The following is a 22834-nucleotide window of genomic DNA, read 5'->3' as shown; positions in this document are numbered from 1 at the left end:
TGTCCCTAAGATGGGTTATTTTGCTGACTCTCTTTCCATTTGGGATATAATCCATTGCAATTCTCCTTTTTCCATTTACTTCAAGTACTGTGAGAGGGCTGATTCCAAAGATTTAACACATTCTTATCATTAATCTGATAAATCAAACCCTAGTTTGGGTCTACAATTGACTAATGTATTGCTTTTACACTTGCTGAAGTCCCGTGACCTTGCAAAGAGTAACTACTTTCAGCAAAAATGTCAGTCTGATTTCAAAGTACATTTTCCAAGATTGTACAACCTTGTTACACAGTCCCATTTTCAGTTCAACATCGTTTTATCACATGGAAGTGAAGCCAACAGATTGTTTCAGTGAAAAAGCCTTCTGCATTCAAAAATAAATTGAGTTTTCCTGGAAACTCAGTCTGTGTTAGGCAAGCAGAACTTTCTCTCCATCTCTCTTCCTGAACTTGAATCATTTAAACTAAGACCACTGAGAAGGAATGCAACATAAATTCAGTGTATTTTTTCATTAAATAAAGTTTGTTTTTGGACACCCTGGGCAGCCAGGAAGGGTAATTGTAATTAGGATTAGCTCTGTCACAGCTCTGAGTTAACATGCATAGATGCCTCTGGCTTTGGAGGCTTATTTTTATATGGGTCATGGGGATGTGATAGGAAACTGTGGAATAATCCTTGCCACTAGCTGAAATCTTCAACAGAGGGTTTCAAGACAAAGGCTAACAGAGATCAGAAGAAAGTCAACATTCGGTGAGCAGTACCCAAAAATGGCCAGGATGTGTTCCAAAGGTCTGTGTCTGTTTAGGTCAGTGGTTCCCAACTTGGGTGACTTTGTCCCCCAGGAAATATCTGGCAACGTCTGGAGACATTTGATGGTCCACAGCTGGAAGGTGGGAGGTACTACAACTAATCCAATGGGTAGAGATTAGGGGTGCTGCTACCATGTACAAGACAATCCCCACAGAAAGGAATTATTGGCTCCAAATATCAATAGTTGTTGGGGTTGAGAGACCGTAGTTTATAGATACTGGATTGCTTTTCCCCATAGAGGTAATGTTATGAATATTGATAATGTTCCTACTGCAGAGGCTATTTTGGCAGAGATGGCTATCCATCCACTGGTACCTATTTTTATCACCCATGTCATGCTGCTATAACTGCATGAACTATATTTTCTAGCATCTCTTGCAGCTAGGAATAGCCATCTGGCTGATTCTCACCAGTGAAATGAGAGCAGAAGTGATGTACGTCATTTCTGGGCTAGGCTTTTAAGAAGCAGCTGTTCCTATTGCAGTCTCTCTCCCTTTCTCCCAGCCAGTTATCAAACATGATGAATTCCTCTAGTGGTGGTTCCCACACTTTAGCTACATCAGAATTAACTGGAGAACCTTTTCAACCTGAGACTGCTAGGCTCCACCCCCAGTGTGTCTGATCCAGCATGTCTGTGGCGGGGCCTGAGAATTTGCATTTCTAACAAGTTCCCAGGTGTTGTTGCTACTGCTGCTCCAGGGACCACACTTTTAGAACCCTTGACTTAGGGGATTATGATGCCAGAAGGTAGAAGAGCTTGGTGATACCTGAATCACCACCTGAAGGAGAGGCATCCGCTCCCTACCCCCATATTAATATCCACCCTGGCCTGTGACTTGAACCAGAAAGGATCAACACTATGGTTCAACAAATGAATTTAGAGAGTCTGTGTGTTCCAGCAGCTCAGCCTATCATAAGGCTCTCTACACCTACCTACCCTACATCCTTCTCCCCTACATGTCCCTGTAGAATCAGAATATTTTCTTAACAGATGAGGAAATATGGGCTAGGAGGAATAGCGTGGCCAAGGTTACATAGTAAATGGTATGGCTGGTTATTCAATCTGTGTCTCATCCCCCCGATTGAATATATAACCTGTAACAGAGATTTAATAAAATGGCTATCTTAAGAATTTGAATTTTCAGGAAAGATGCAAAGAAGAAAATTTTCTTCTCCTTTCCTAGGTAGAAGATCAACCTGAGGCAACATTTTGAAATAGATGTTTTGCCTTTGCTCTCCCTCCTCAATTCTCTCTGTGCCTTCTGTCTTTGTCTCTGTCTCTGTCTCTCTCCCTTTCCCGCATCACTGATATCAGGGTGCCCTCCACACCCCAGCCCAGGCGACCCTATTCTAAAACGATCAGTTTATGACTTTCCAGTCAAACCTCCCATTTGTGCTTGCAGCCAAAATGAGCTTCCTGCCAGGAAGAAAACAACCGGCAGGAAGAAATCTGCTGAGGAAGGATAGCACACAATTCTCCCAAGGAGTGTGCATTCTAAATTCTCGTTAACATGCATGCTTTCACGTTTACTGGTGGAATTTAAAACAGCTCCAGGAAAGCCCAGTGGCCTTTTTCAGGCACTGAGGGGAGTAGGTGGTGAGTGGGAGGGAGGATCCTGTAAAGGGAGATCAAGGTTATTATTCACAGGCAGGGCACCTGCCCCTGTGTCTCCTGCCCTTATGTGTAATCACAGGGCTCTAAAAGTTCCTGGTGCTTTGGGAAGAGGATCAGTGGTGGGCTGGGCAGTGGGGCTGGGACCCAGCCCTACACACAGATGTTTGGTCTGTCTGGGAAGAACTTGGTGGCCCAAACAGCATTTGGATGTTCCCAATATATCAGAGCAAATGCCAAAAATTCCTAAATTACATAATGGCCCTATGGACATTTAGCACAAGGTATTTTTTTTCCTTCAGTTTTTTAAAACATATTTTTATTGAGTTATAGTCATTTTACAATGTTGTGTCAAATTCCAGTGTAGAGCACAATTTTTCAGTTACACATGAACATATGTATATTCATTGTCACATTTTTTTTTTTTTTTTGCTGTGAGCTACCACAAGATCTTGTATATATTTCCCTGTAGCACAAGGTATTTTTAAATGTAACTGCTTCTTGCTCATTTGCACATTATGATTTACTTGAGTCAATCTTATTGACTTCTGAACTCTATCCACAGAACCTGAGGGCAGAATTAGAGGGATTTATGCCTGGCAACAGACAGACTTATTTTTTGAACTTGGTTCGTGTGTCTTGATGGTTTTCTAAGGTTATGTCTACCTAATGTCAAAAACAAGCAAGCAATTAGTAAGCCAATTCAGGCAGAAAACGGGGAAATAATGTAGTCCATTTGTTTGCCTCAATCGACAGACTAATTTGGTTAAAACTATCAGTCAGATATTTGTGGTTATCTGTGACACTCTGGACATCCTGAAAGACTGAAATGTACACATTAACCTTCTGAATTAAATGGTAAAAATACTTATTTTCCTTTATCTTCTTAAGACCTTATACTTGAAACACAGGGAGAGGTGACAAGCATTCTGGGTTGTCTCTTTTTATTACTAAGTGTCTCTGAGGGGCTAACACGCTCTCGTTGACTGTACTCCCTCCCTATATAGCGTGGTTGGGTTATCTATAAGGTCTTGACATTTTTTCACACTCCATAAACGTCTGAGTAGGTAGTGACATTTTGCACGTGTCAACTTGGCCCAGAAGGGGCTACAGTATATTTTCCTTACAAAAACTGGTACTTTGAGTTACAACATTTCGTGTCTTAGTGCCAGGTCTACGTCAATGCTGGAACTGAAAGAACACAAACAATTGTCCTTAAATGGGGGGTGGGGGCAGGGGAGGGGGAGCCTTGGGTCTTGCCTTCCACAGGTGTGTCACTAGCACTTATCATCGGCCTCAGACTAGGTCCTTAGCAGTGATCTGACAGTCACACCTTCTTTAGAATGAAAACCTTAATCTCTGATAGGAGGTTTTTCTGAGAGCAGTTGTGAGTGTATATGAATCACGTCTCTGTGAAGCCCTAATGGTAATCTCATCTTAGGTGGTTAAAGAAAGTGATGGAAACTCCCAACTGTTGAAAGTTTCCTAACTGGCAGTCCCTGTGCCAGGCATTTTATACGTATTTTCAAGTCTGGTTTTCAACATTGACCATCTGAGGTAAATACCATTTTACAGCCAAGGGAGCTGAGGTTCACAGAGGGTTAAACCTCTCCACATGGCTGAGCCTACTTCAAAGCCTGAGCTCACTGCATTTCACCAAAACAGTAGTTTCTACTTAGAAAATATTGTGGTGTGCCAAATAGCACAATCCAATTTGCTGCTTAAAGATGCAAGAGCTAATAACTTTTATTGTAAATTTATTTTGGAACCAAGTGGAGAGTAAGCAATTTTGACCTAATAGCAGGGGGAAACTCTGGGGCTGGCCACAGTTCGAAGCTAACTCTCAGATGTTCTGAATTTACCATAATCACATAAAATTTTCTCAGCACTCAAAACTATGAGGACTTAATGGGATCTGTGATTCACATGGGCCTAGCATGCTTGCCTACTTTGTCACAGCAATGCTGTGCATGGTTATTCATTATTCGAGGTGCCTCTTTCTGTGATTGCCTGATACACTGGTTAGAACATTTTTCATGATTCATTTCCTGCATAAGCTGGTTAACCCTGTCCCATTTGAAGACCTCAGAAGACCTTCTCCAATCAGCCACTTTGCTCCCGGACGCCCACCCCAGGCCACAGTGGGTACCACGTGAGAGGGGGAGGGGCTAGGTGGAAGTTCATCTCCTCTGATGGAGAAAAGGTCCTGAGCTTGTGCCTCATTACCTGGTTAGTGGCATTGTACTAGTAAGGAAGAGAGAGTGACCTAATCAGTTGCACAAGATATATCCAGAGCGGGAAGGAGATATAGCACTGAAGCCCGCAGAGAACTGGATGCTGGGGGAGCGGGCTGTGGAGAGGTAGCCTTGGCAAGAAATGCTTGACAGCGTGACGGTTTCACCTGGGCTGTCTCTTTCTGGAAGTGTGAACAAAGGAAGAGAGAAGGAGAGAAAGAGTCCTGTTGCTTAGAGAACTCAGACTCTCAGATAACCCTTGTGTATACATTTAAAGAAACCTCTTCCTTAAGCTGAAGTTAGGTTTAGCCCAATTCTTGATTCAAATCGCTTGGCTCACATAAAAGTCCCAGGGTATTTAATGATATCTTAAATTTTTAATTGGAAATCAAAAACATCCCCCCAACACAAAGCAAACAAAGATCTGAAAAACATTCTCATATTCGAATGCCACTTTTGAGGAAGTGTTAACAGTGTTTACTGTTATGAACACTCAGGGAAGGCTTTTTTAGCCAGAGTAAGTAGGTGAAAAATACTTTCCCTCATTTCAAAAACAAAAGGTTTTATTTGTTGATCCCTTTCCTTAAATTCATTGTTGCTTAGCTTCCACCTGTAGAACTGGGCAAATCTAGTCTGAGAGTTGCTTGTGGGGCCCATTCTGGACCTGGAAGTTTCCAGGGCTGATAGGACAGAAATAGATAGTCCTTAAGTGGCATTTTAATGAAATGTACAAATTTAGCTGGGCAGACAATGTTGTAGGTTGTTCATTCATTTGCCTAGTCATCCTTCAATCATTTTTGGAAGGCTACTCAGGTTCAAGTAGTGTGCTGGGTGCTGTACAGAGTGAACCAGATGGAGAACCATATGGCCTCACAAAGCTCCCTGTCTAGAGGGGCACACAGGCAGGCAAACCAAAAATCATGGTAGAATGTGAAGGGTAATAGGAGAGGAGAAGGACTGGGTGTTATGGAAATTGATGAGAGGGAAATCCATGCGGCCTGCAGGAGTGACCAAAGCTTGCTACAGGAAGTGCTGTCTAAGCCGACATCTGAAGGATACAAGGAACTGGCTGAGTAAAAGAGTGAAGGTGGATGGGCATGGAGAGGGGTCTGGGCAGAGTGAGAACCCGAGTGAATGGGGGAAAGACCGCCACATACTAAAGGAACTGGAAGAGATTTGGTAACTGAATAAATATTGTTGTGCTGATCAGATTGGCAAATCGAGAAACAAGAAGCAAGACTGGCCTCCAGGAGGGTCTAAAGCAAAACAGAATAAGGTAGGAGGACTGGATTGATGAGAGAGGCTCAGGACAGAAACCACGAACTGTGATTATGTTCTGGGACGTGCTTCTCAAACCTGCCCGTGCACACAAATTACCTGGGGATCTTGTTAGAAGGCAGTTTTGGACTTAGTTCTTCTAAAGAGATCCCAAGTGATGTCAAAGCTGCTGGTCCCAGGACCATACTTTGGGGTTTCAAGGATCAAGAAAGCATGGAAGTGCCCCTTTTACATGGTGGCTGGTAATTGTCGTGGGACAGTCCTGGTGGCTTAATAGGGTTCCACTAATGTGAGTAGTCAGAGATACAGATTCCTGTTCTTGGCATTGCTGAAACAATAACCTTCAATCATCACTTTCCTGAATTTCACTTATGTTTACTTCCTGGCTGTCACTGATGTGTCAACCGGGGAAAACCACTTTTTGGTCAAAGTCCCAAATTGGCTCTGTTCAGGGCCTGATTGGTGGCTCACCAAAAAGACACTGAGAAATGTGGTCTCCTATACCTTGGCAGTGGTTCTTAAGCCATCCCTCCATAGAACACTGGGGTTCTATGTGGAGCATAGTGTTCCCAAAACTTTAATAGTAATGGCAGTCTTCCCATCATTAAGGGGTAAAAGTGAATGCTAATGGGAAATTTTTCTTAATTTAAAGGTTTTCTTCCATGACTTTCTCTTAGTTCTTTGAGAAAGAAGCTATTTGAAGGCTATTGAGCGCCAGTGGACAACCAAGTGAATGACAAACCACATCAGCAGCAGAGACTGGCCATGTGGGTGCTGTTGTCTTTATGGCTATGCCAGCTCACGGATGAGGTTTTATACTATCTCCGTCCCCTGCCGTCAAGATTCTCCTGGGTAAAACTCTTCCTAGTTTACGTGATAGGACACATCAGGGTTGCAATGTCTCTTCAAGGTGCAGAAGTGGACAAATTGGAGAATCATGTTCTTTGACGCACTGTTGGGCTCCTCCTTCAACCTGCCCGGTACTTCTGGGCCTCCCTTCTGTCTGGATCAGCCCAGCAGCTCCGCACGGAGCCTCTGTAGCCCAGCAGGCTACAGGCCCGGGTAACAGTGATTTCGAGAAGGCTGCCAGGGCTCAACTGGGCTTGGCATTTCCCCTCCTTCCAGCAACTCCCGGGCTCTTATTTAGTTTTAAATTAAATAAAAATTGCAGCACATGGATTTGAATTAAAACAAGAGGCCTGATCTTTGTAATATGCACCACATCAATAGGAAAGCTAATTTGTGCAAAGCACATCTCCTCCTTTAATTTAAACCACAGAGCTCTGCCTCTTCAGTTTCAAGGGAGCTGAGCGCTGGGCGGGGCAGCTCACTCCAGGCATTAACTAGGGCTGTGCTGAGAGCGACAGGAACAGTTTCAGGGGAGCTTAGCGTTCCTCTTAAGCCCTTTGTGCTGGGTGTCACACGATACAGCAGAGCAGTTACGAACTTCTGGCCTTGAATTTAAAGAAGGTCTTAAAATGTCTCATGGTAAACTTCCCCCATTGACTCTTAGCTGCAACCTAGCTACCAAAAACAGAATTTGCATTATTAAAAGCTTCTCAAGACAGAGAGAGCAGAGAGACCACTCTACTCCTGACCTTAAGACTATTCCTCATTTTCAAGTTCCAAGGCTGTGTGTGTGTGTGTGTGTGTGTACTACTAGTCTATACAAAACAAATTGGGTAGGGTCTGTGCTAGGCAAGAAATTCAACCTGGGCCCTGACAGTCGCTTCATTTAGTTTAACTGGCTCTAGGGGCCAACAGTGGAGGCGGCCATAGAGGTGGTGAAGGTAGCAGTAGGGTGACCTTTACTCAGAAACACTGCTGAACCGCAGCCATCTACACAGCTCCATGCCCTTGCTTCAGTGCTCTCTGCAAGTAGTGTGGGCCCACCACCACAAGCGAAGTCATGTGCAGCCGGACCCCTCTGCACACTGTCACCTCCGCGTGTATCCAGATTTGGAGACAGGTCTGATTCAAGTTTTATGGGGACTGAAACTTATACACTGGGGACTCTCTTTAAGAAAAATGATACAAAACATCTTACAAATTTTATATGCCACCAAGACACACTGCTAGGACCCATCTTAGGGTCTTGGAAGGGGGACATGAAGGAGCCTGAAGCTCAAGCTTCTTTAACTTTACAAATAAATCCACTTCTGTTTGGAAAGCATCACCAGCTCTCCTCTGCCCAGTGTCAAAGGGGCATGCATAAGGTGAGGGTAATGATGACAGAAAAGGATTTGTCAAATGGTAGGTGTAACTGAGTAAGACAGAAATTCTGGTTCTTATTTGATTGGCCTTTGAACCATCTGTGATGCGAGGTCTTGGTGGACCAAGCTTGGCCCAAAGCCAAGCTCTCTCTCTCTCTTAGGCCGCAAGCCACCTTAAGGGCAGGGCTCACATCTTTGTCTTTGTTCATTCAAACACCTCCCCAAGAGAGCCTGTCAGGGAGTGACTGCTGAATGAGTAGCTGCGTGATGGATGGATTGAATATGTGAATAAATTCACACTCCCATTTTAGATTGAGGGTCATTGTTGTTTACCTTCTCTAAAGGACTCTTTGAAGAATGTTTTGAGCTATGTAAAAAAGACTCCATCTAAATTTTTAGTAAGGTATGAACAACAAGATTCTGCCAGAGAGCCTCTAAAGTCATGCTTCTACTGGACGACCAAAACCACTCTAGGCATAATTAAGAACATTAAACCACATTACGCTGCAAATATTCCTTAAGGGGGTTGGCTACTTCTTCCGGTTTCAGCAGCTGTTGTGCCCACACACCCAGAAAAGGCTAGACGGTGTGTCATTTGATCTGCTTTTCACCTCCTTCTCTGGCTCACGTTACCTTAAGTTGACCTTCTAAATTCTTTATTTCTTGGCAAATAGATTTTAAACTTTAGGTCCTGAGTGAAGTATGGTATATCAGAGTCCATGCAGAAAAGCAAAGGCTGGTCTGGAGCATTTTCTTTTGAAGAAAAATACAGCCCTGCACATGGTGAGCTCCCCTGATCCTTCTTACATTCTGACGAGGTGACTGGGCACAGCATAGAAACTGAGCCTGCAGCTGGGAGGGGTGTCGCCCTCGTATGTGGTTTATTGTGAACTGGATGGGGGTCAGGTTTGCATGAGGGCAGTGTTAGACATGCTGGAGTGGGCCTGGCCTAGAAAAAGCACAGTTCTGATTTAACTTTTGTTCTCATGACCTTGAGGGTAAATCTGAAGTGGTGTCATACAGAGAAGAAGGCTCTACATTCAAAGTCAAGAGGCCGATTGGGTTCAAGTCTCAATTTCACCTCTAATCGGTTGTCAGATTGTGAACAAGCTACCCAAATTCTGCATGTCTTTCTCTCTCTCCTTCTCTTTTTTAATCTGCAGACAGAGACCAGGAATGCTTATCCTGTCTTGTCCTGGCTTTGAGTCTCAAAACATTGCTCACAGAAGGTCTTAGAAAGGTATAAAGCGACTTTTGAGTCGAGCATCTGTGATTCCGTTACACAACCATCTAACACAGCAATCTCCTTATTTTAAAGCTAAGACAGCATTTTAGTGGAAAACCCAATGTTCTTAATGTTAGCTTTATTCCCTGAATTAAACTAATAATGTCAATTCCATTAATGTGATGGGGTTATTGATTTCCTTCTAGAGGGTGAAGATGCTTTAGAACAGGACCAGATAAGTAAGAATTTTAGGCTCTGCGGGCCATATGGTTTCTGTTGCAACATTCACCTCTATCCTTGTAGCACAAAAGCAGCCACAGACAGGGTGTAAACAGAGGGGTACAGCTATGCTCCAACTTTATATACAAAATTCGTGTGAGCTAGGTTTGGTTCAAAGGCCATAGTCTGTTGACTCCCTTCTTTAGAGTATCATAAGGTAGCACCAAATTCTGGGTTTCCTCACATTACACACCATACTGCTGGCCTCAATTTTTAATGCAGCTCCAATCCAACAGCTAAGCAAACATGGAAGGTGCCAAACCCAGAAAACCATCAAGGCACAAGGTTATTTGGGCAGATACTTCACATCCCAACATGGCTATTTAAAACTTTGCACTTTTCTCGAAATCTTCTTTGTAAAATAAAGCATTGTTTAAAATAATGATATCCAAGTTTTAAAAACAAGCCACCATTCTCAGAGTAGAGCTACTGATATTTTGATGGGAAAGAAGGAAAAGTGCTTCCCAACTCCTAGAAATGCTTTGCAAAAATGCCACCCACTGCTGCCTTCCTATTTGTGTGATTCACTTTTCCCTTTACCTTCCCATGATGAAGTCAACTCATTACCAAAGTTCATGACTGTTCTAAGTCAAAGACCACCTATCAGTACAACTTGTCCTCCGTGTGACTCTCTCTCTCATCCTAGCATGTCTGGAAATGTAGAGAAGCACTGTCAGAGGCCCACAGAAGGGCAATTTTTAACTCTGGGTTTCCATTTGCCCGTATTTGATTAAATGACTCATTCTCTACCTGGGAGCTGCACTCTTCGCTATGTGGAATGAGCCAGGAGAGAACTGAAGGTGAAACAAGCCTCTTATTCCTAGTTCTACTTCTAAAAATGTGAATTTTGGACACTTAGTTGGGTTTGAGGTGAAGTCTCACAAACCTGGGTTTAGGAATGGTTTCATCCTTGGCCAAGTCACTTAACCTCTTTGAGATCCTCAACCTCAGCTTTCCATCCAAGTTGGGTTAATATCTGCTTCACAGGATAGATATATATAGTGAGTAGTGAATAGTAGATATTTAATAAATGATAGTTTCTCTTACTTTTTCCATATCTCCCTGTATACTCCAAATTTTGTTTGCTCTATTCTGAAGCAGTTTTTTGTTTTACTCTCATGTATCTTCCAATGAGCTGCCTCTGGGTGTAACGTGAGTGTAATGTAAGGGTACATACACACAGAAAGCATGTAAGGGGAAATGTCTCCAAACAGGGAGAGACTGTTGGTAGGAAAATTAATTGAACAGAAAGAAACACAATCCCCAGAGTAGTTCCGGTCAGCAAATTCATTTTGTTTATTTTCTATGGGGAAAAGGAACCTTCTGGTATGGTTTGAGAGCAGAGACCTTGTCGGTTTCATCCACCTGTGCCCAGAACTGCTCTTGGCATCAGGTGAGTGTACAACTAATATTTGTTTTCTCAGCTGACAACTGAGCATACCTGAATATGACTCACTTTTGTATTAACCATGGGAAGTCCCTGGAGCTTTGCAATAGGGGAGGAGCAAGGGTTCTAAGGAGAAGGAGCCTTAACATTGGACAAAAATGACACCACTGACACCACATACACACAATCTACCTTCAAGTATGGAATTTGTGAAATGATGATATAAATTTCCCCAAGTGAAAATTGATCTTAAATAGGTCAGGGGAAAGTCCAATGCCTATTCTAGGCCAGCTTCTGGCAGCTACTGAACATTGAGGCCATCCCAACAAAATCCCCTTTCATTTTGTTTCCTTTCTGCAAAGGAACATCCCGCTGTTGCTCAGAACTTACAGATAGCAGCATGATAGTATGTACAATAGGATGAAGAGAAGTTATGCTTCCCCAGAAGGTCTCCAAGTATCATTGTGGTTTCCCAAGAGCTGGGAAAGAGCAGCAGCACTAACATGTAACGTAGAACATTAGCACATGAAGAGCAGTGTGAGAGAACAGCAGCACTAACTTGTAATATAGCTCACGTACCTGAGAACATCATCATGTGCTGAAAGTTCCAGGGGATCTTCCGTTTCCGGCCCAGATTCAGGAGGAAGGAGAGGGGATATATGTTGCAGGCTCTGGCTACAAAAATTGCTAGCTGTAGATGAGCACAGGGCAGCATTGAGGAAAATGTTGTTGCAATAAAGGTGAAAGTCCTTGAGCTTTAAATATTATACCCTTAAGCTTCTCTATATTATGACCCAGAAAACAAGGATAAACATGTCAATACACGTATGTCCAACTTGGTTCCAGAATTCGTCTTTCAATGTCAGCTCCTTTCCAGAAATAATGGAGAACTCTGTCTTCTTTGAACATATACTTCGTTTAAAATTGTTAACCCAATACCATTTCCATCACTGTAAATTTTCTCATCACATTTATGTTGCAGATAACTGACTCTAGGCTCAATTCTGCTGCAAGATGTGAGGCAGAGATTGTTCCGAGGCTGTGGCATTATCCTCTCAAGCAGCACGTTAGGAAGGATAAATGTGCTTCGGCTCATGATTATCATCTTACTTTCCATCAGTTTATACTCCCTAAATCTAGCAAGCTTCACTTATTTTTTTCTTTAAGTGGATTTAATTTTGAGAGGAACTGCCTGTCTAAATGTATAACACAACTGCTACGTTAAGAGATGTTTCATTGGAATCCAAGCTTTACAGTTAAAATCTAGGAAAATGTTGGTGGTAGTCATCTCTTCCCTTTGTCATCGTGGACTCCACCCCTGATCGTCTGTTCTAGTGTGTCCTCGGATGGGATGGGGTTATTTGGGAAGAGGGAGCTTCTTTCTCAGATACAGGTTTTGGACGGAATTTGAAAATTCACTTGACTGATGAGTGAAAAGAAAACGGGAGGCAAATACAGTTGGACCGGGGCTTCCAGAGAGGAGGATTCAACTCTTCTGGCTGTTAGGATCACCTGCCTGTGGTCGAGGCGGCATCTGCCCATTTTCCAAGTGGCAAGAAGGACAGAAGCTTTTGCTGTCCCTGGGGACATCTGGAGTAGCTCTGTTTTTTCAGATAGACATCCACTGGAATGCTTACACCCCTGGCTTAAAGCTAGAAAAGCCCTATGCATTCATTAAAAGTGAGGTCTAGATTCTACCTGTCCTACTACTTATAGGGAAGGGTCTGTCTTATTAAAATAAACTTACATGTGCACAATGCTTAAGATATTGAAAGCACATCCATCATGTTAATTTCACTTGGTCTTTACTCTGTCTGTCCTATTTTCAAAGTCCTCATTGGAAAAAAGATTTTACCATCTTGGAATAAAAAATATTTCTAAAGTTCTAAATTCTGGCTCTCTTCAGATACACTCTAATGCAGATTAAATATATTTCTCTATAAAAATGGATTGACATAATTTTTTATGTAAATGATTCATAATTTTAGTTAAACATATTTTGAATATTTGAAAAATGTCATTCTCCTTTATTTTTCCCCCTTTATTTCCCTCAGTATTTTCCAAACTTCTTATCCTGAATCATAAGCATTTAATTAAGAGTCTTAATTTCTTAGGATACTTTTCTCCTCTAATTAGATTTACTTACCTGCCTTGAATTTGAAATTACTTTAATAATTTAACTGAATAATCACTAACGGTAAGTAGTTTGTTCTCTTCTCTCATCACCCCATGCTCTGTATTTCAAAGGATACAAAGGCTCCAAGTATGAAAAGAGCATTAAAGATATGATTCTGGAATGTGAACATGGCCAGGCCCATGTAACAGAAGATGACGTTCTCAGCCAAGAAGTTCATAAATTCAAACAACTGAAAATAAAACAGAAACCAAAACCCATTAATTATGACTCAGCTTTGAATCCACTTAATTTCTTGTTATTGTATTTGGTGCTTGGAAGGGAAAGCCATCCTTTGGCCTCGTGCTCAATCTCTGGAGGGGTGGAGTGGTCCCTGCCTATTCTGCCAGGCCAGCTGACTCTACCCTGGCTCTCCACTCAGTGACAGATACCACAGCCATGTCAATATCCCACCCTCCTTTCCAACCACAAGGCTGCCAGAGATACCTCTGGGTGAGATTAACCAGCATGACCTTCCGTGGGACAATTCCTACTAGGATAATAGAATATTTCCTATTACAGAAACAGAGACTACATGATTTGCTCAACATGTACTGTCATGAATGATGCAAAAATTGTTTAGCCCCTTGTAAACCAGTAGGTACACTTGAGTTCCAAGACCCTCAAGAATTAATTAAAAAAAAAAAACAACTTAGCTAAACTACTTTCCTTTGGCAGGCAGGAGGGACAAACTTGGAAAACTTAGAAATGTGTAATAAGGATGAATGTTGATTATATTTCAACATTAGAATGATCAGTATATTTCAAACTTCAGACAATGAGACTCATTAAATTGACTGATGTAGGTACATCCATTAAATGTCTACAATTTCTAGCTGGTAAAAAGAAAATGATTAATCCCAGGGATCAGTTTATTCAGCAAGAACACAATAGATACATCAAATTCAGTCAGAGGAATAGAGTAATAACACGTTATGCTGAGGGATCTCCCAAGACTTACTCTTAGACCATTAACTAAACAATTTAAGTTAAACATGCAAAACGTTCTCCAACTTCCAGATTAGAAGTGAAAGGGAAATGTATCCAGGGGCTATAGCGAAGGCAGGTTTGGAAGAGGCTTTCGATTATGTTCCAGACTTTTCATGTGGAAGTTTCTGAAACTTCATTCCGAGACCAACATAAATCACCCTGTTAAGTAAACGTCTCTGGAGGCATTTCTCTTGACTTTTTAAGGACTCATTATTTTTTCATGTAATGTATTTACAGCCCCACAAATAACGCCCAATACTTGTTCACTGACAGTTGACAGAGGGAAAAGCAGGATCTTGTCAGACACATTATTTAAAACCAGGAATAGAAAGAAAGGATTAAAAAGACACAGCTCCTTTGCTACAGGATGGTCTTTCTGCAGCAGCAGTGATCATCAGTTATCCTGAGCACTCACTTTGCATTCGAGGCCAGCTCATCTAAACAAACGCTGTCACCCACATAACTACAAGCAACTTGAAGACATGGGGGGGGGGGATTTGGGGATGGGAGAATATTTCCTACCTCATTGTATCCTTACTTTTTCAAAATTTGAGATTTGGCCACTGTCTTAATCTGCCAAAACACGTTGGGCTGCCATAACAAAATACTATGGGCAGGGTGGTTTAACTAACAGGAATTTATTTCTCATGGTTCTGGGGGCTGGAAAGTCCAAATTCCAGGTGCTGGCTGATTTGGTTCCGGTGGGGGGCCTCCTTCTGGTTGGCAAACAGCAGCCTACTTGCTGTATCCTCACATGGCAGAGAGCAAGAGAGATTTTCTCTTCTGTGTCTCTTCTGAAAGCACTAATCCCATTCACTGAGGGCTCCACCCTCATGACCTGATCACTCCCCAGAGGCCCTGCCTCATGTTCCATCACGCTGGGATCAGGACTTCCACAAACGAATTTGTTGGGGTTGGGGGAGAGACATTCAGTCCAGAGCAGCTACCCAGGTTTTGAGATTAATAATCACATGTTAGGGTTAAATTCCCAAGGCCTCTCCTTCTCCAGCCTCCATCTCAAGTGTGTTTTACTCTAGAGGGGACATTTTGCTGACTGGGATCCATTCAGCCTGTTCTTAGTGGTCATATCCCCAGTTTGCCTCTGGGTTCCACCTCTTTTCCCAATCTCAGCCCAGTGTGTTTGGTTCAGAAATGTGTATAATGAATTCAGTAATTATTAGCTGGAGTTAGAACTTCTGATTGTGAGATGCAAAAAAGAAAAAATATAAGTTAAAGAAACAAAGGATATGTTTGTGTATGTCTGAATCCATTAAGTGTATTAACATATACATTTACACATAATTTTTATTTCACTTTATGGATATTTGACATCTGTATCAATTTTTTTAACCATGAACATGTTACTTTTATAGTTTAAAAAATTAGATTAAATTAGAACAAAAATTTTAAAGTAGAATAAAATGTTTTCCAAATGTTTTCTTCCTTTTAGCATTAGCAACTCTTCATTTGTTTAGTTTCAGGAAATTATCAAGCATGTATATCTAGTTTTAATATTTTTCTTATTTTCTTTAAAAATTATTTTTAAATGAAGAAAAATACAAACAAACAAAAAACACACTTATCTTTCTGTGGAGCATCTTTTTCAGTGATCTCTTCATTCACAGATCCGAAGATTATATAGACAACATGCATAGTGCTACATAAATCTGACCATATTTTTATATAATTTACTTTAACTAATATTTCATAAGCTTCTTTTCATGGCAATAAATTTGAATCTGCTAAACCATTTTTAATGGCAGCATAATATCCCTTTGTGTCTTTGTACCAAATTTTATTTCACTGTACCTATTATTACCCATTATTGGATATTTGGTTGTTTCAGATTTTCCTGTTATAAACAATGCTGCGTTGAGCATCTTATACAAATATCTCTCCTCAGTTGAGTGATGACTCCTTAGGTGAAATTCCTAGATACAGGGTACTTTTGTCAAAGGATATACATTCGTTTTTCTTTTTCAACATACTACTAGTCTGCCCTTCAGAAAGATATACCAATTTACATCTCTAATAATGGTGCAGAGGGTGCCCTTTTCCTCACACACTTGCCAAAATTAATTTTTATCAATTTTACAAAACCTTTGTCAATCTGATAGACTCACATTTTAAATTGTAGACGGTTGTTAGCATTTTAAAAAAGGTTCCCTTCATAGCAAGGCAGCAGCGCTGATTAGCACTCCTCTTCTATTTATAACATGTAACAACACTCCTCTGAATGAATAGCTTCATAATAACTTCCTTCTTGGGGGCATTTACTGAAAATGTGTGGGCAAATTCAACTTTGGGTTTCACATGCAAAAATCTCCTGAAGACATGTTTCAGAGGAGAATCTACAGGAAGGCTCAGCTGACAGAAACCACCAGTTTGAACATGAAACCTTTATTGCCTGAGTCTGACTCAGAGTAGTCAGTTACTAAGGGAGCAGATTTATTGGTCAATTCTGAGAAAAAAAAAAAAAAAAAAGAAAAAAAGAACCACCTCCACCCCAAAACCAATAATAATAATAACAACAACAACAGACAAACTAGTCGATTCAGTTTTCAATGTGAATAATCTCAAATCTACGTTTTTTCCACTCAGGGTCAATGAAAAATAACTTCAATCAACATTTTATTTATCCAGTACAGTAAACAATATTTGTTTTACTTCCATGAATTCACAGTTTGTGAGCCTTTGGAGGGGACCCAGGTTAAAACTAATCTTTGCTTAGCAAAGCTTTTCTTCAGAGAGAAAAAAATAATAAGCAAGTTAATAGTGCAAACAAGACCAGGGAAATATTTAAACTGCATAAGAGGACAATCTGTGTTTAAAAACTCTGAAAGTTCTTGGTAACCACTCATATGTTAATTGAACAACTTAATCTGGTCAGCAAATCATGTTCTCTAAAGACTTATTCAATACTATGCTTTTAAGTCGGTGTTCCTTACTAGACACTAGAAAGTAAAAATAAAAAGTCATATCTATTTCATAAAACATGTTTATTATTAATTCTGATTGACTTTTTCTCCTATTAGTAAAAGAACTTTCCTGCATTACTATGATTCATGGACAGAAACACTACAGCAGTTCACTCTACCCTGCTTAACTAATACTGCTAATTAAATTCACATATATTCCTCAACATGGCTTTAATTTGGCTTAGTAAAGTTTGACCCAACCTACTGACTTTCATCTACTTGTCCAAGTAATGCACTGAGATTCATTTTAACTGGGATGTTAAAGAAACTGCAAAGCTGTAATAAAAGTGAAAGAAAAGGTAGAACTATAAATATTCTTCTATTTTCTCCATAATTTTGTCTCCAGATTAATTTTTTTTTTGTTTATAAAATTTGCCTTTATTCCTAACTGGCAACTTTCTTTAGAGGACATCTCAGATTTCACTTTTCATACACTATTGATTGTGTCTATAACTATTCTAAACAAACTGGAGTATAAGTAAACAATTTTTATTCCCATATTAGGGAATTTGTAAACAAATATTACAATATATTTATTGAAATTTTAAACCTTTACTCCTGGGATTCTAATATTTTCTTAGTCCTGAGTCACCAGGAACCCAGTAATTCCTGTGGGCTCTAGAGGTTAGCATAGGAGATACACTGTACTGAAGACACATGATCTTTCCCACTAGGACATACATGACCTGAAGGCTTTGCTGTCAGTCAGGGTCATGTTCCCAGAGTATAGCCTCTCCTTACAAAGCTGAAGATTTGTAGTTACATATAAATACAAGTGCAGTCCTTTGAAATCTTTTTCGAGATTTAGGACATTTTAATAATATCAATATTTCTACTTCTGAAATAGTAACCATGCTAGTGGGATTCATTTTTTAGGACTTAAATTGTTCTAGGGAATCTGTTAAAGGTTTTTGCTTACTTTTAAAATTTTTAACTATTCATGTTATAATGACTACAAAGCTCATAAATTGATAATATTATTTCTATTTTATAGTTGGGGAAACTGCACTCAATGGTATTAATGCATTTGCCCATGTAAATAAACCACAATAAAGGAAAAAAAAAACAGTTGTCCTGAGTTTTTTCCAAAGCCCACACCACTTCTGCCAGACTAGGCTGCCTCTCCATTATATACAGTTCAGGGACAGCAAGATGTTTGTTAATAATAATATTGATGAATGTTTGTAATACATTAGAGTCTGCAAAGCATATTTTCATACATATGTTTGAATCATCAGAGCAACTCTTGATAGGCAGGAAAGATATCTGTGTTTCTAACCACATTTTCTTCAAGTAAAGAAACTGAAAGGTAGATTTCTTTGTACCCAACTAGTGGAAGCAGGGGGTGAGGGGGTGGGGGGGTGGACACTTATTCTCTGTTATTATCCACTCACCCAAGTCAATCTCTAACCTTCTCCTTCCTCTCAGAAAAAAAGAAAAAGAGTAAAAGCAAAGTTCTTATAATGCTTTTGTAACTACAAGACAAATCTCCTTCCCAATCACCCCTTTCCAACCCATTTCTCCCTTAGAGAGATTCTGGACTTTATACTGTCCCCTATGGTACCATGATAATGATTATATGTGGTTTTATCTATACTACTATGCATATATTATATCTCTATCCCTATCTATCCATCTATCTATCTATCTATCTATCTATCTATCTATCTATCTATCTATCTACCTATCTATCATCTGTCTATGGTCTAAAATGAGACAAATTTCATTCAGTGTGGATGTTCTGTCTCTGCTCCATTTGCAGGACATGGGTTCCAAATTCAAGATCAGATTCTTTAAGGTTAGGACTCCATTGGCCCTGATGTAAAGGAGGTGTACCACTTAAGTGCTCAGAGAACTGCTTCTTTGTCATATATTTGTTTGTCTGAGAATTCTTGGGTTCCATATGAACTCCTGGCTACTACCCAACCTTCTCCCACTCCCTGCATTTTTCATTGTCTTCTTTAAACTTAATTTGACTTTTTAAAAACATGAGAATTTCAAAAGCACAGCCTATAAAAACACAACAAAACACATTTTAGGAAGATGAATAGTCATCATTAAGTAAGTAAAGGTAATATAGGAAATAATTGTAGTTATAGCTACAAGGAGTTGAGTTCCATTAAACTGAATAAATACTGTAGCCAGATTTTCTTGAAATCCTTGAGGTTATAACTTAAGGGGAAGGCTATTTTCTATGAATTTGCTAAATTACTTTAGCTAGTAAACACTGATGATAATGCTCTTATTTCTGGAGATTTTCCACTTTTGATTCTTCCTTTTCAGGGGGACTATTAAGGTGAAAGTGCAGAGTTTTATAAGGCTGTATTTAAGTCTATATACTATTAAGAATAGCTTCTCAAGTCTGCAATGTCAGAGTGCTTATTATCATGATATTGATCAGAAATATTGGTTCCCCAAATAAGATTGGCCTCAGACCTATTTTGGTGAATTTAAACACACGCACACACACCACACACACACACACACACACAATACAGTAGCACAAAATTTCAAAGGCAGAGTCATCTTGTGATGTATGTAGTTCAGACATCTAGCCAATGCTTGACTGCTCCAGCACTCTTGTTAAGGGGCTTTTTAGCTTGTAATTGAACACAGTCAAAGGCAGAAATCTCACTTCTTTCCCAGGAAGCAAATGGCATTTTGGTACATCTGTGACTTAGAAAATCTCTCCTTATGTCGAGAGATTGAGTCCACTTCTCCGACTTCTACTTCTTTAGTTTATTAAAAAGAGAAAGTCACACAGAGTATCATTTTATTCCATACTGCTTTCCTTTAAAGCAGAAAGGGGATTCCTATCAGAAGAGCTGCAGTAGTTGGCAAATCTGCAGTTCAGGCAGCAACTGCCACTTTTCATCCCATAGTCTTGTTTGTCTTGAAAGTAAACATTTTACTAGGAGTTCGTGATTGGCTTGTGGGGCCTCAAGTCTAGAATACCTTCAAGGGTTGGGGGACTGCAGTAACTCTAATTTTTTTCAAATAAGTGTTCTCCAGAAGGATCTTAGTAAATCTAAAAGTACTGGCCCTTAGGGGGAAAAAAGACATGTGGCATAACACATTAATTTCTCGGTAGTATTGCCAATAAATACTAGCTAAAGAAAATTTACTAGTTGAAACAATATATTTTCTTTGTAGAAATTAAAACCATGCTTTAAAAAAATCTCTTAATGAATAAACCAAGAGAAATACTGATATTGTTGGGCATTGGTTTAAAAAATTCACACAGTATCAAAAAATTTAAAGGTTTATATACCATTTATTTAGCTTTTTTCATTTAGCTAGTCTTAATCTCCTTTCTTATCCATCTTGTGTGTCTTTTTATCTTTATAATTAACCTATGCTGAATTCTTTCTTGAGTAGGAGTGTGAAGAATGTACACAGAAAGGGAAGATTTCTAATGATTTTTTTTTTTTTTAATGTCTCTGAGTCGAATGTCAAAACCTCAGCCCTTGCCACTGATCTGAGCGACAACCACCCACACCATGGCGGAGGACATTCTACTCCATCTGCACTATGAGAACAATGTGCTCCTTGTACCTGAAGAGGTACCACTGGCAACATATAGAATATGGAGCCTCAAGCACTATGAGCTGTGTTTGACTTCTCCATGCCCTCCCATTGCCTTGATAAAAGTGCTGCAAAGTGAAACACCTAGGATGGAGGACATGATTCTGTGTTGTTTCATGATCAGCTATTTCACAGTGTAATGCAGTAGAATATTCGGACAAATGTGAAACACTAGAGTCAAACCAGTATTCATTGAAAAAAACTTTGCCTCAGGATTTCAGAGTGAGAAGTTGAAGCATGTGTTTGTATCACTAGCTTGAAAATTTCAAGGGCTTCTTTGCTTCATATTACGTTATTCCTAATAAACCCTGTCATTTATGTTAGTGCATCTATCATATTTGAACTCCTTTGATAAACTTTCTAAAGCAGCTAATTTTGAATACTCTGCTGTAGTGGTACAACAGTAATCAGAACTTCTCAGAAAAAACTATTTTACAAACATTATTCCATCTTCTATTTTTGAGGGAAAATAATTTGAAGACTGATTCAACTGATTTGCTATTTAACCTGACCAAACTCTTTGTTCAATTTTTCCTTTTGCTTTGAGGTCATCTTTTTACAATACATGGAGGTAGATATTGCACAATTTAGAATGTAAAGAGGTATAGATTTTTTTCTTGTGTATTTCAATATGACTTTAAGTCTAATGCATATACATAACATTCAACTTTATACTATATGTAAACGGTAAGGTTCAAACTCTTAATTTTATGTTTTTCAGATAGTTATAGAGTTAATTGACTTCACTGACAAAGGAAAGAAAAAACAAAACTAAGAGTTAAAAATCATTTCCTTTTACAGAAGATTTTTAATTCAATTTCTGAATTATGGTGAATTGGATTATGGAAAGGCATTCAATAGAAGGCTTAAAGCTTAGAGTAGAACATTGATTGTGCTAAGCATGATAAGAAACTGGAGAGTGAAAAAGTCTTTATAGATCAGAGAAATCAATGAAAATGAAGACAACAAATACATGACATTTGACTAATGCCATTTAATTAGAAAACAGCTACCAAATGATTTTTATGAAGGCGCAAATATCGATAAATCAATAGCTGATGAAAATTAAGTTTGTTTGGCTTGTTTCTTTGTAATGGGCAGTTAAAATGCAGTGAGTGTAGATTCTCAGTGCTTGTATTGACCTCCAGAAAACTCTTATTTTACACCAATTAACTTTGTTGAGCTTTCTTTTTCAGCAAGATTTATAAAACCCCCTCCTTAAAGCCTCTTTGCTACTGTACACCCTGGACAATACAGGCAAAATGTCAAAAATTATGAATTATTACAGTATGAGAATGCATTTCTCTTTGTTTCCAAGGAAAGCAGTTATATTTTCACATAAAAATCATGCATGCGTAAATCAATTCTGAATGAGAATTTTAGCTTTGACTTACTTTGGTGGTTTGGAGCTAATTTTATTATTGTTCCGAACTCTTTAGGCATTCTACAAAGATCCCTCAGAATGTTCTCTTGGGCTACATGTGTATTTTTGATGATGTTCAAAATGAGTTTATATGTAAAGCAAATCAAATATAGAGAGGGGAAGACTCTGCTATAGATGTGCATTAGAAGCTCTTAATCAGTCTCCAGTCTCTTGCTTATCCCTCCATTCCTCCTGGAAAGCACAGTGACCAATGCTTCCTGCACACCTCATGCAGATGGCACTAGGTTACTCTCCAGTGTGCCCAAGTCAGTTCTGCTCCCACCACAAAAACTTTAGGCTTAACAAGAGCCATTTCCACTTGTTCCAAAATCTATTTATCTTTGCTTTAAATTGCTATTTGTAGTTGTTAATTTAACTATGTAGATTTAGTATGACTATGAAAGAAAGAGTTGATGTTTTTCAAAAAAAATAAGTTAAATGTGTAGAAAAGACTTGGTAAAATTTAGTTGCTTAGAAAATGCTACTAAATTGGTAGTGAGCAGGACAACCATAAAATGTTACCAAAAATATATTTAAATATAGAAGGATTCTCAACTTACATGCTTTGCTGATGTCTTTTAATTCTTGGCTCTGAACTAAAGAACAGAAATAGAAACTGGAAGTTCTGGTAGATATATTTTGGGTAT

The 22834-nt window shown here is 39.5% G+C and overlaps 1 protein-coding gene across 6 annotated transcripts in view; it reads right to left on the bottom strand.

The window, feature by feature from the left end:
• SLC9A9 (solute carrier family 9 member A9) overlaps positions 1 to 22834 on the bottom strand; it is a 607055-nt gene that overhangs the window by 181063 nt on the left and 403158 nt on the right. For all 6 annotated transcript variants that reach the window (XM_032486920.1, XM_032486926.1, XM_032486909.1 and 3 more), the window contains 2 exons: positions 13291 to 13404; positions 11618 to 11729 (listed from right to left, as the gene is read on the bottom strand). In XM_032486920.1, the coding sequence (XP_032342811.1) occupies positions 11618 to 11729; positions 13291 to 13404 (226 nt within the window). The remainder of the gene's footprint in view (positions 1 to 11617; positions 11730 to 13290; positions 13405 to 22834) is intronic.

This window comes from Camelus ferus, chromosome 1, assembly GCF_009834535.1.
Source record: "Camelus ferus isolate YT-003-E chromosome 1, BCGSAC_Cfer_1.0, whole genome shotgun sequence".
Lineage (NCBI taxonomy): Eukaryota > Metazoa > Chordata > Mammalia > Artiodactyla > Camelidae > Camelus > Camelus ferus.
This window is presented reverse-complemented; position numbering and strand designations above follow the sequence as displayed.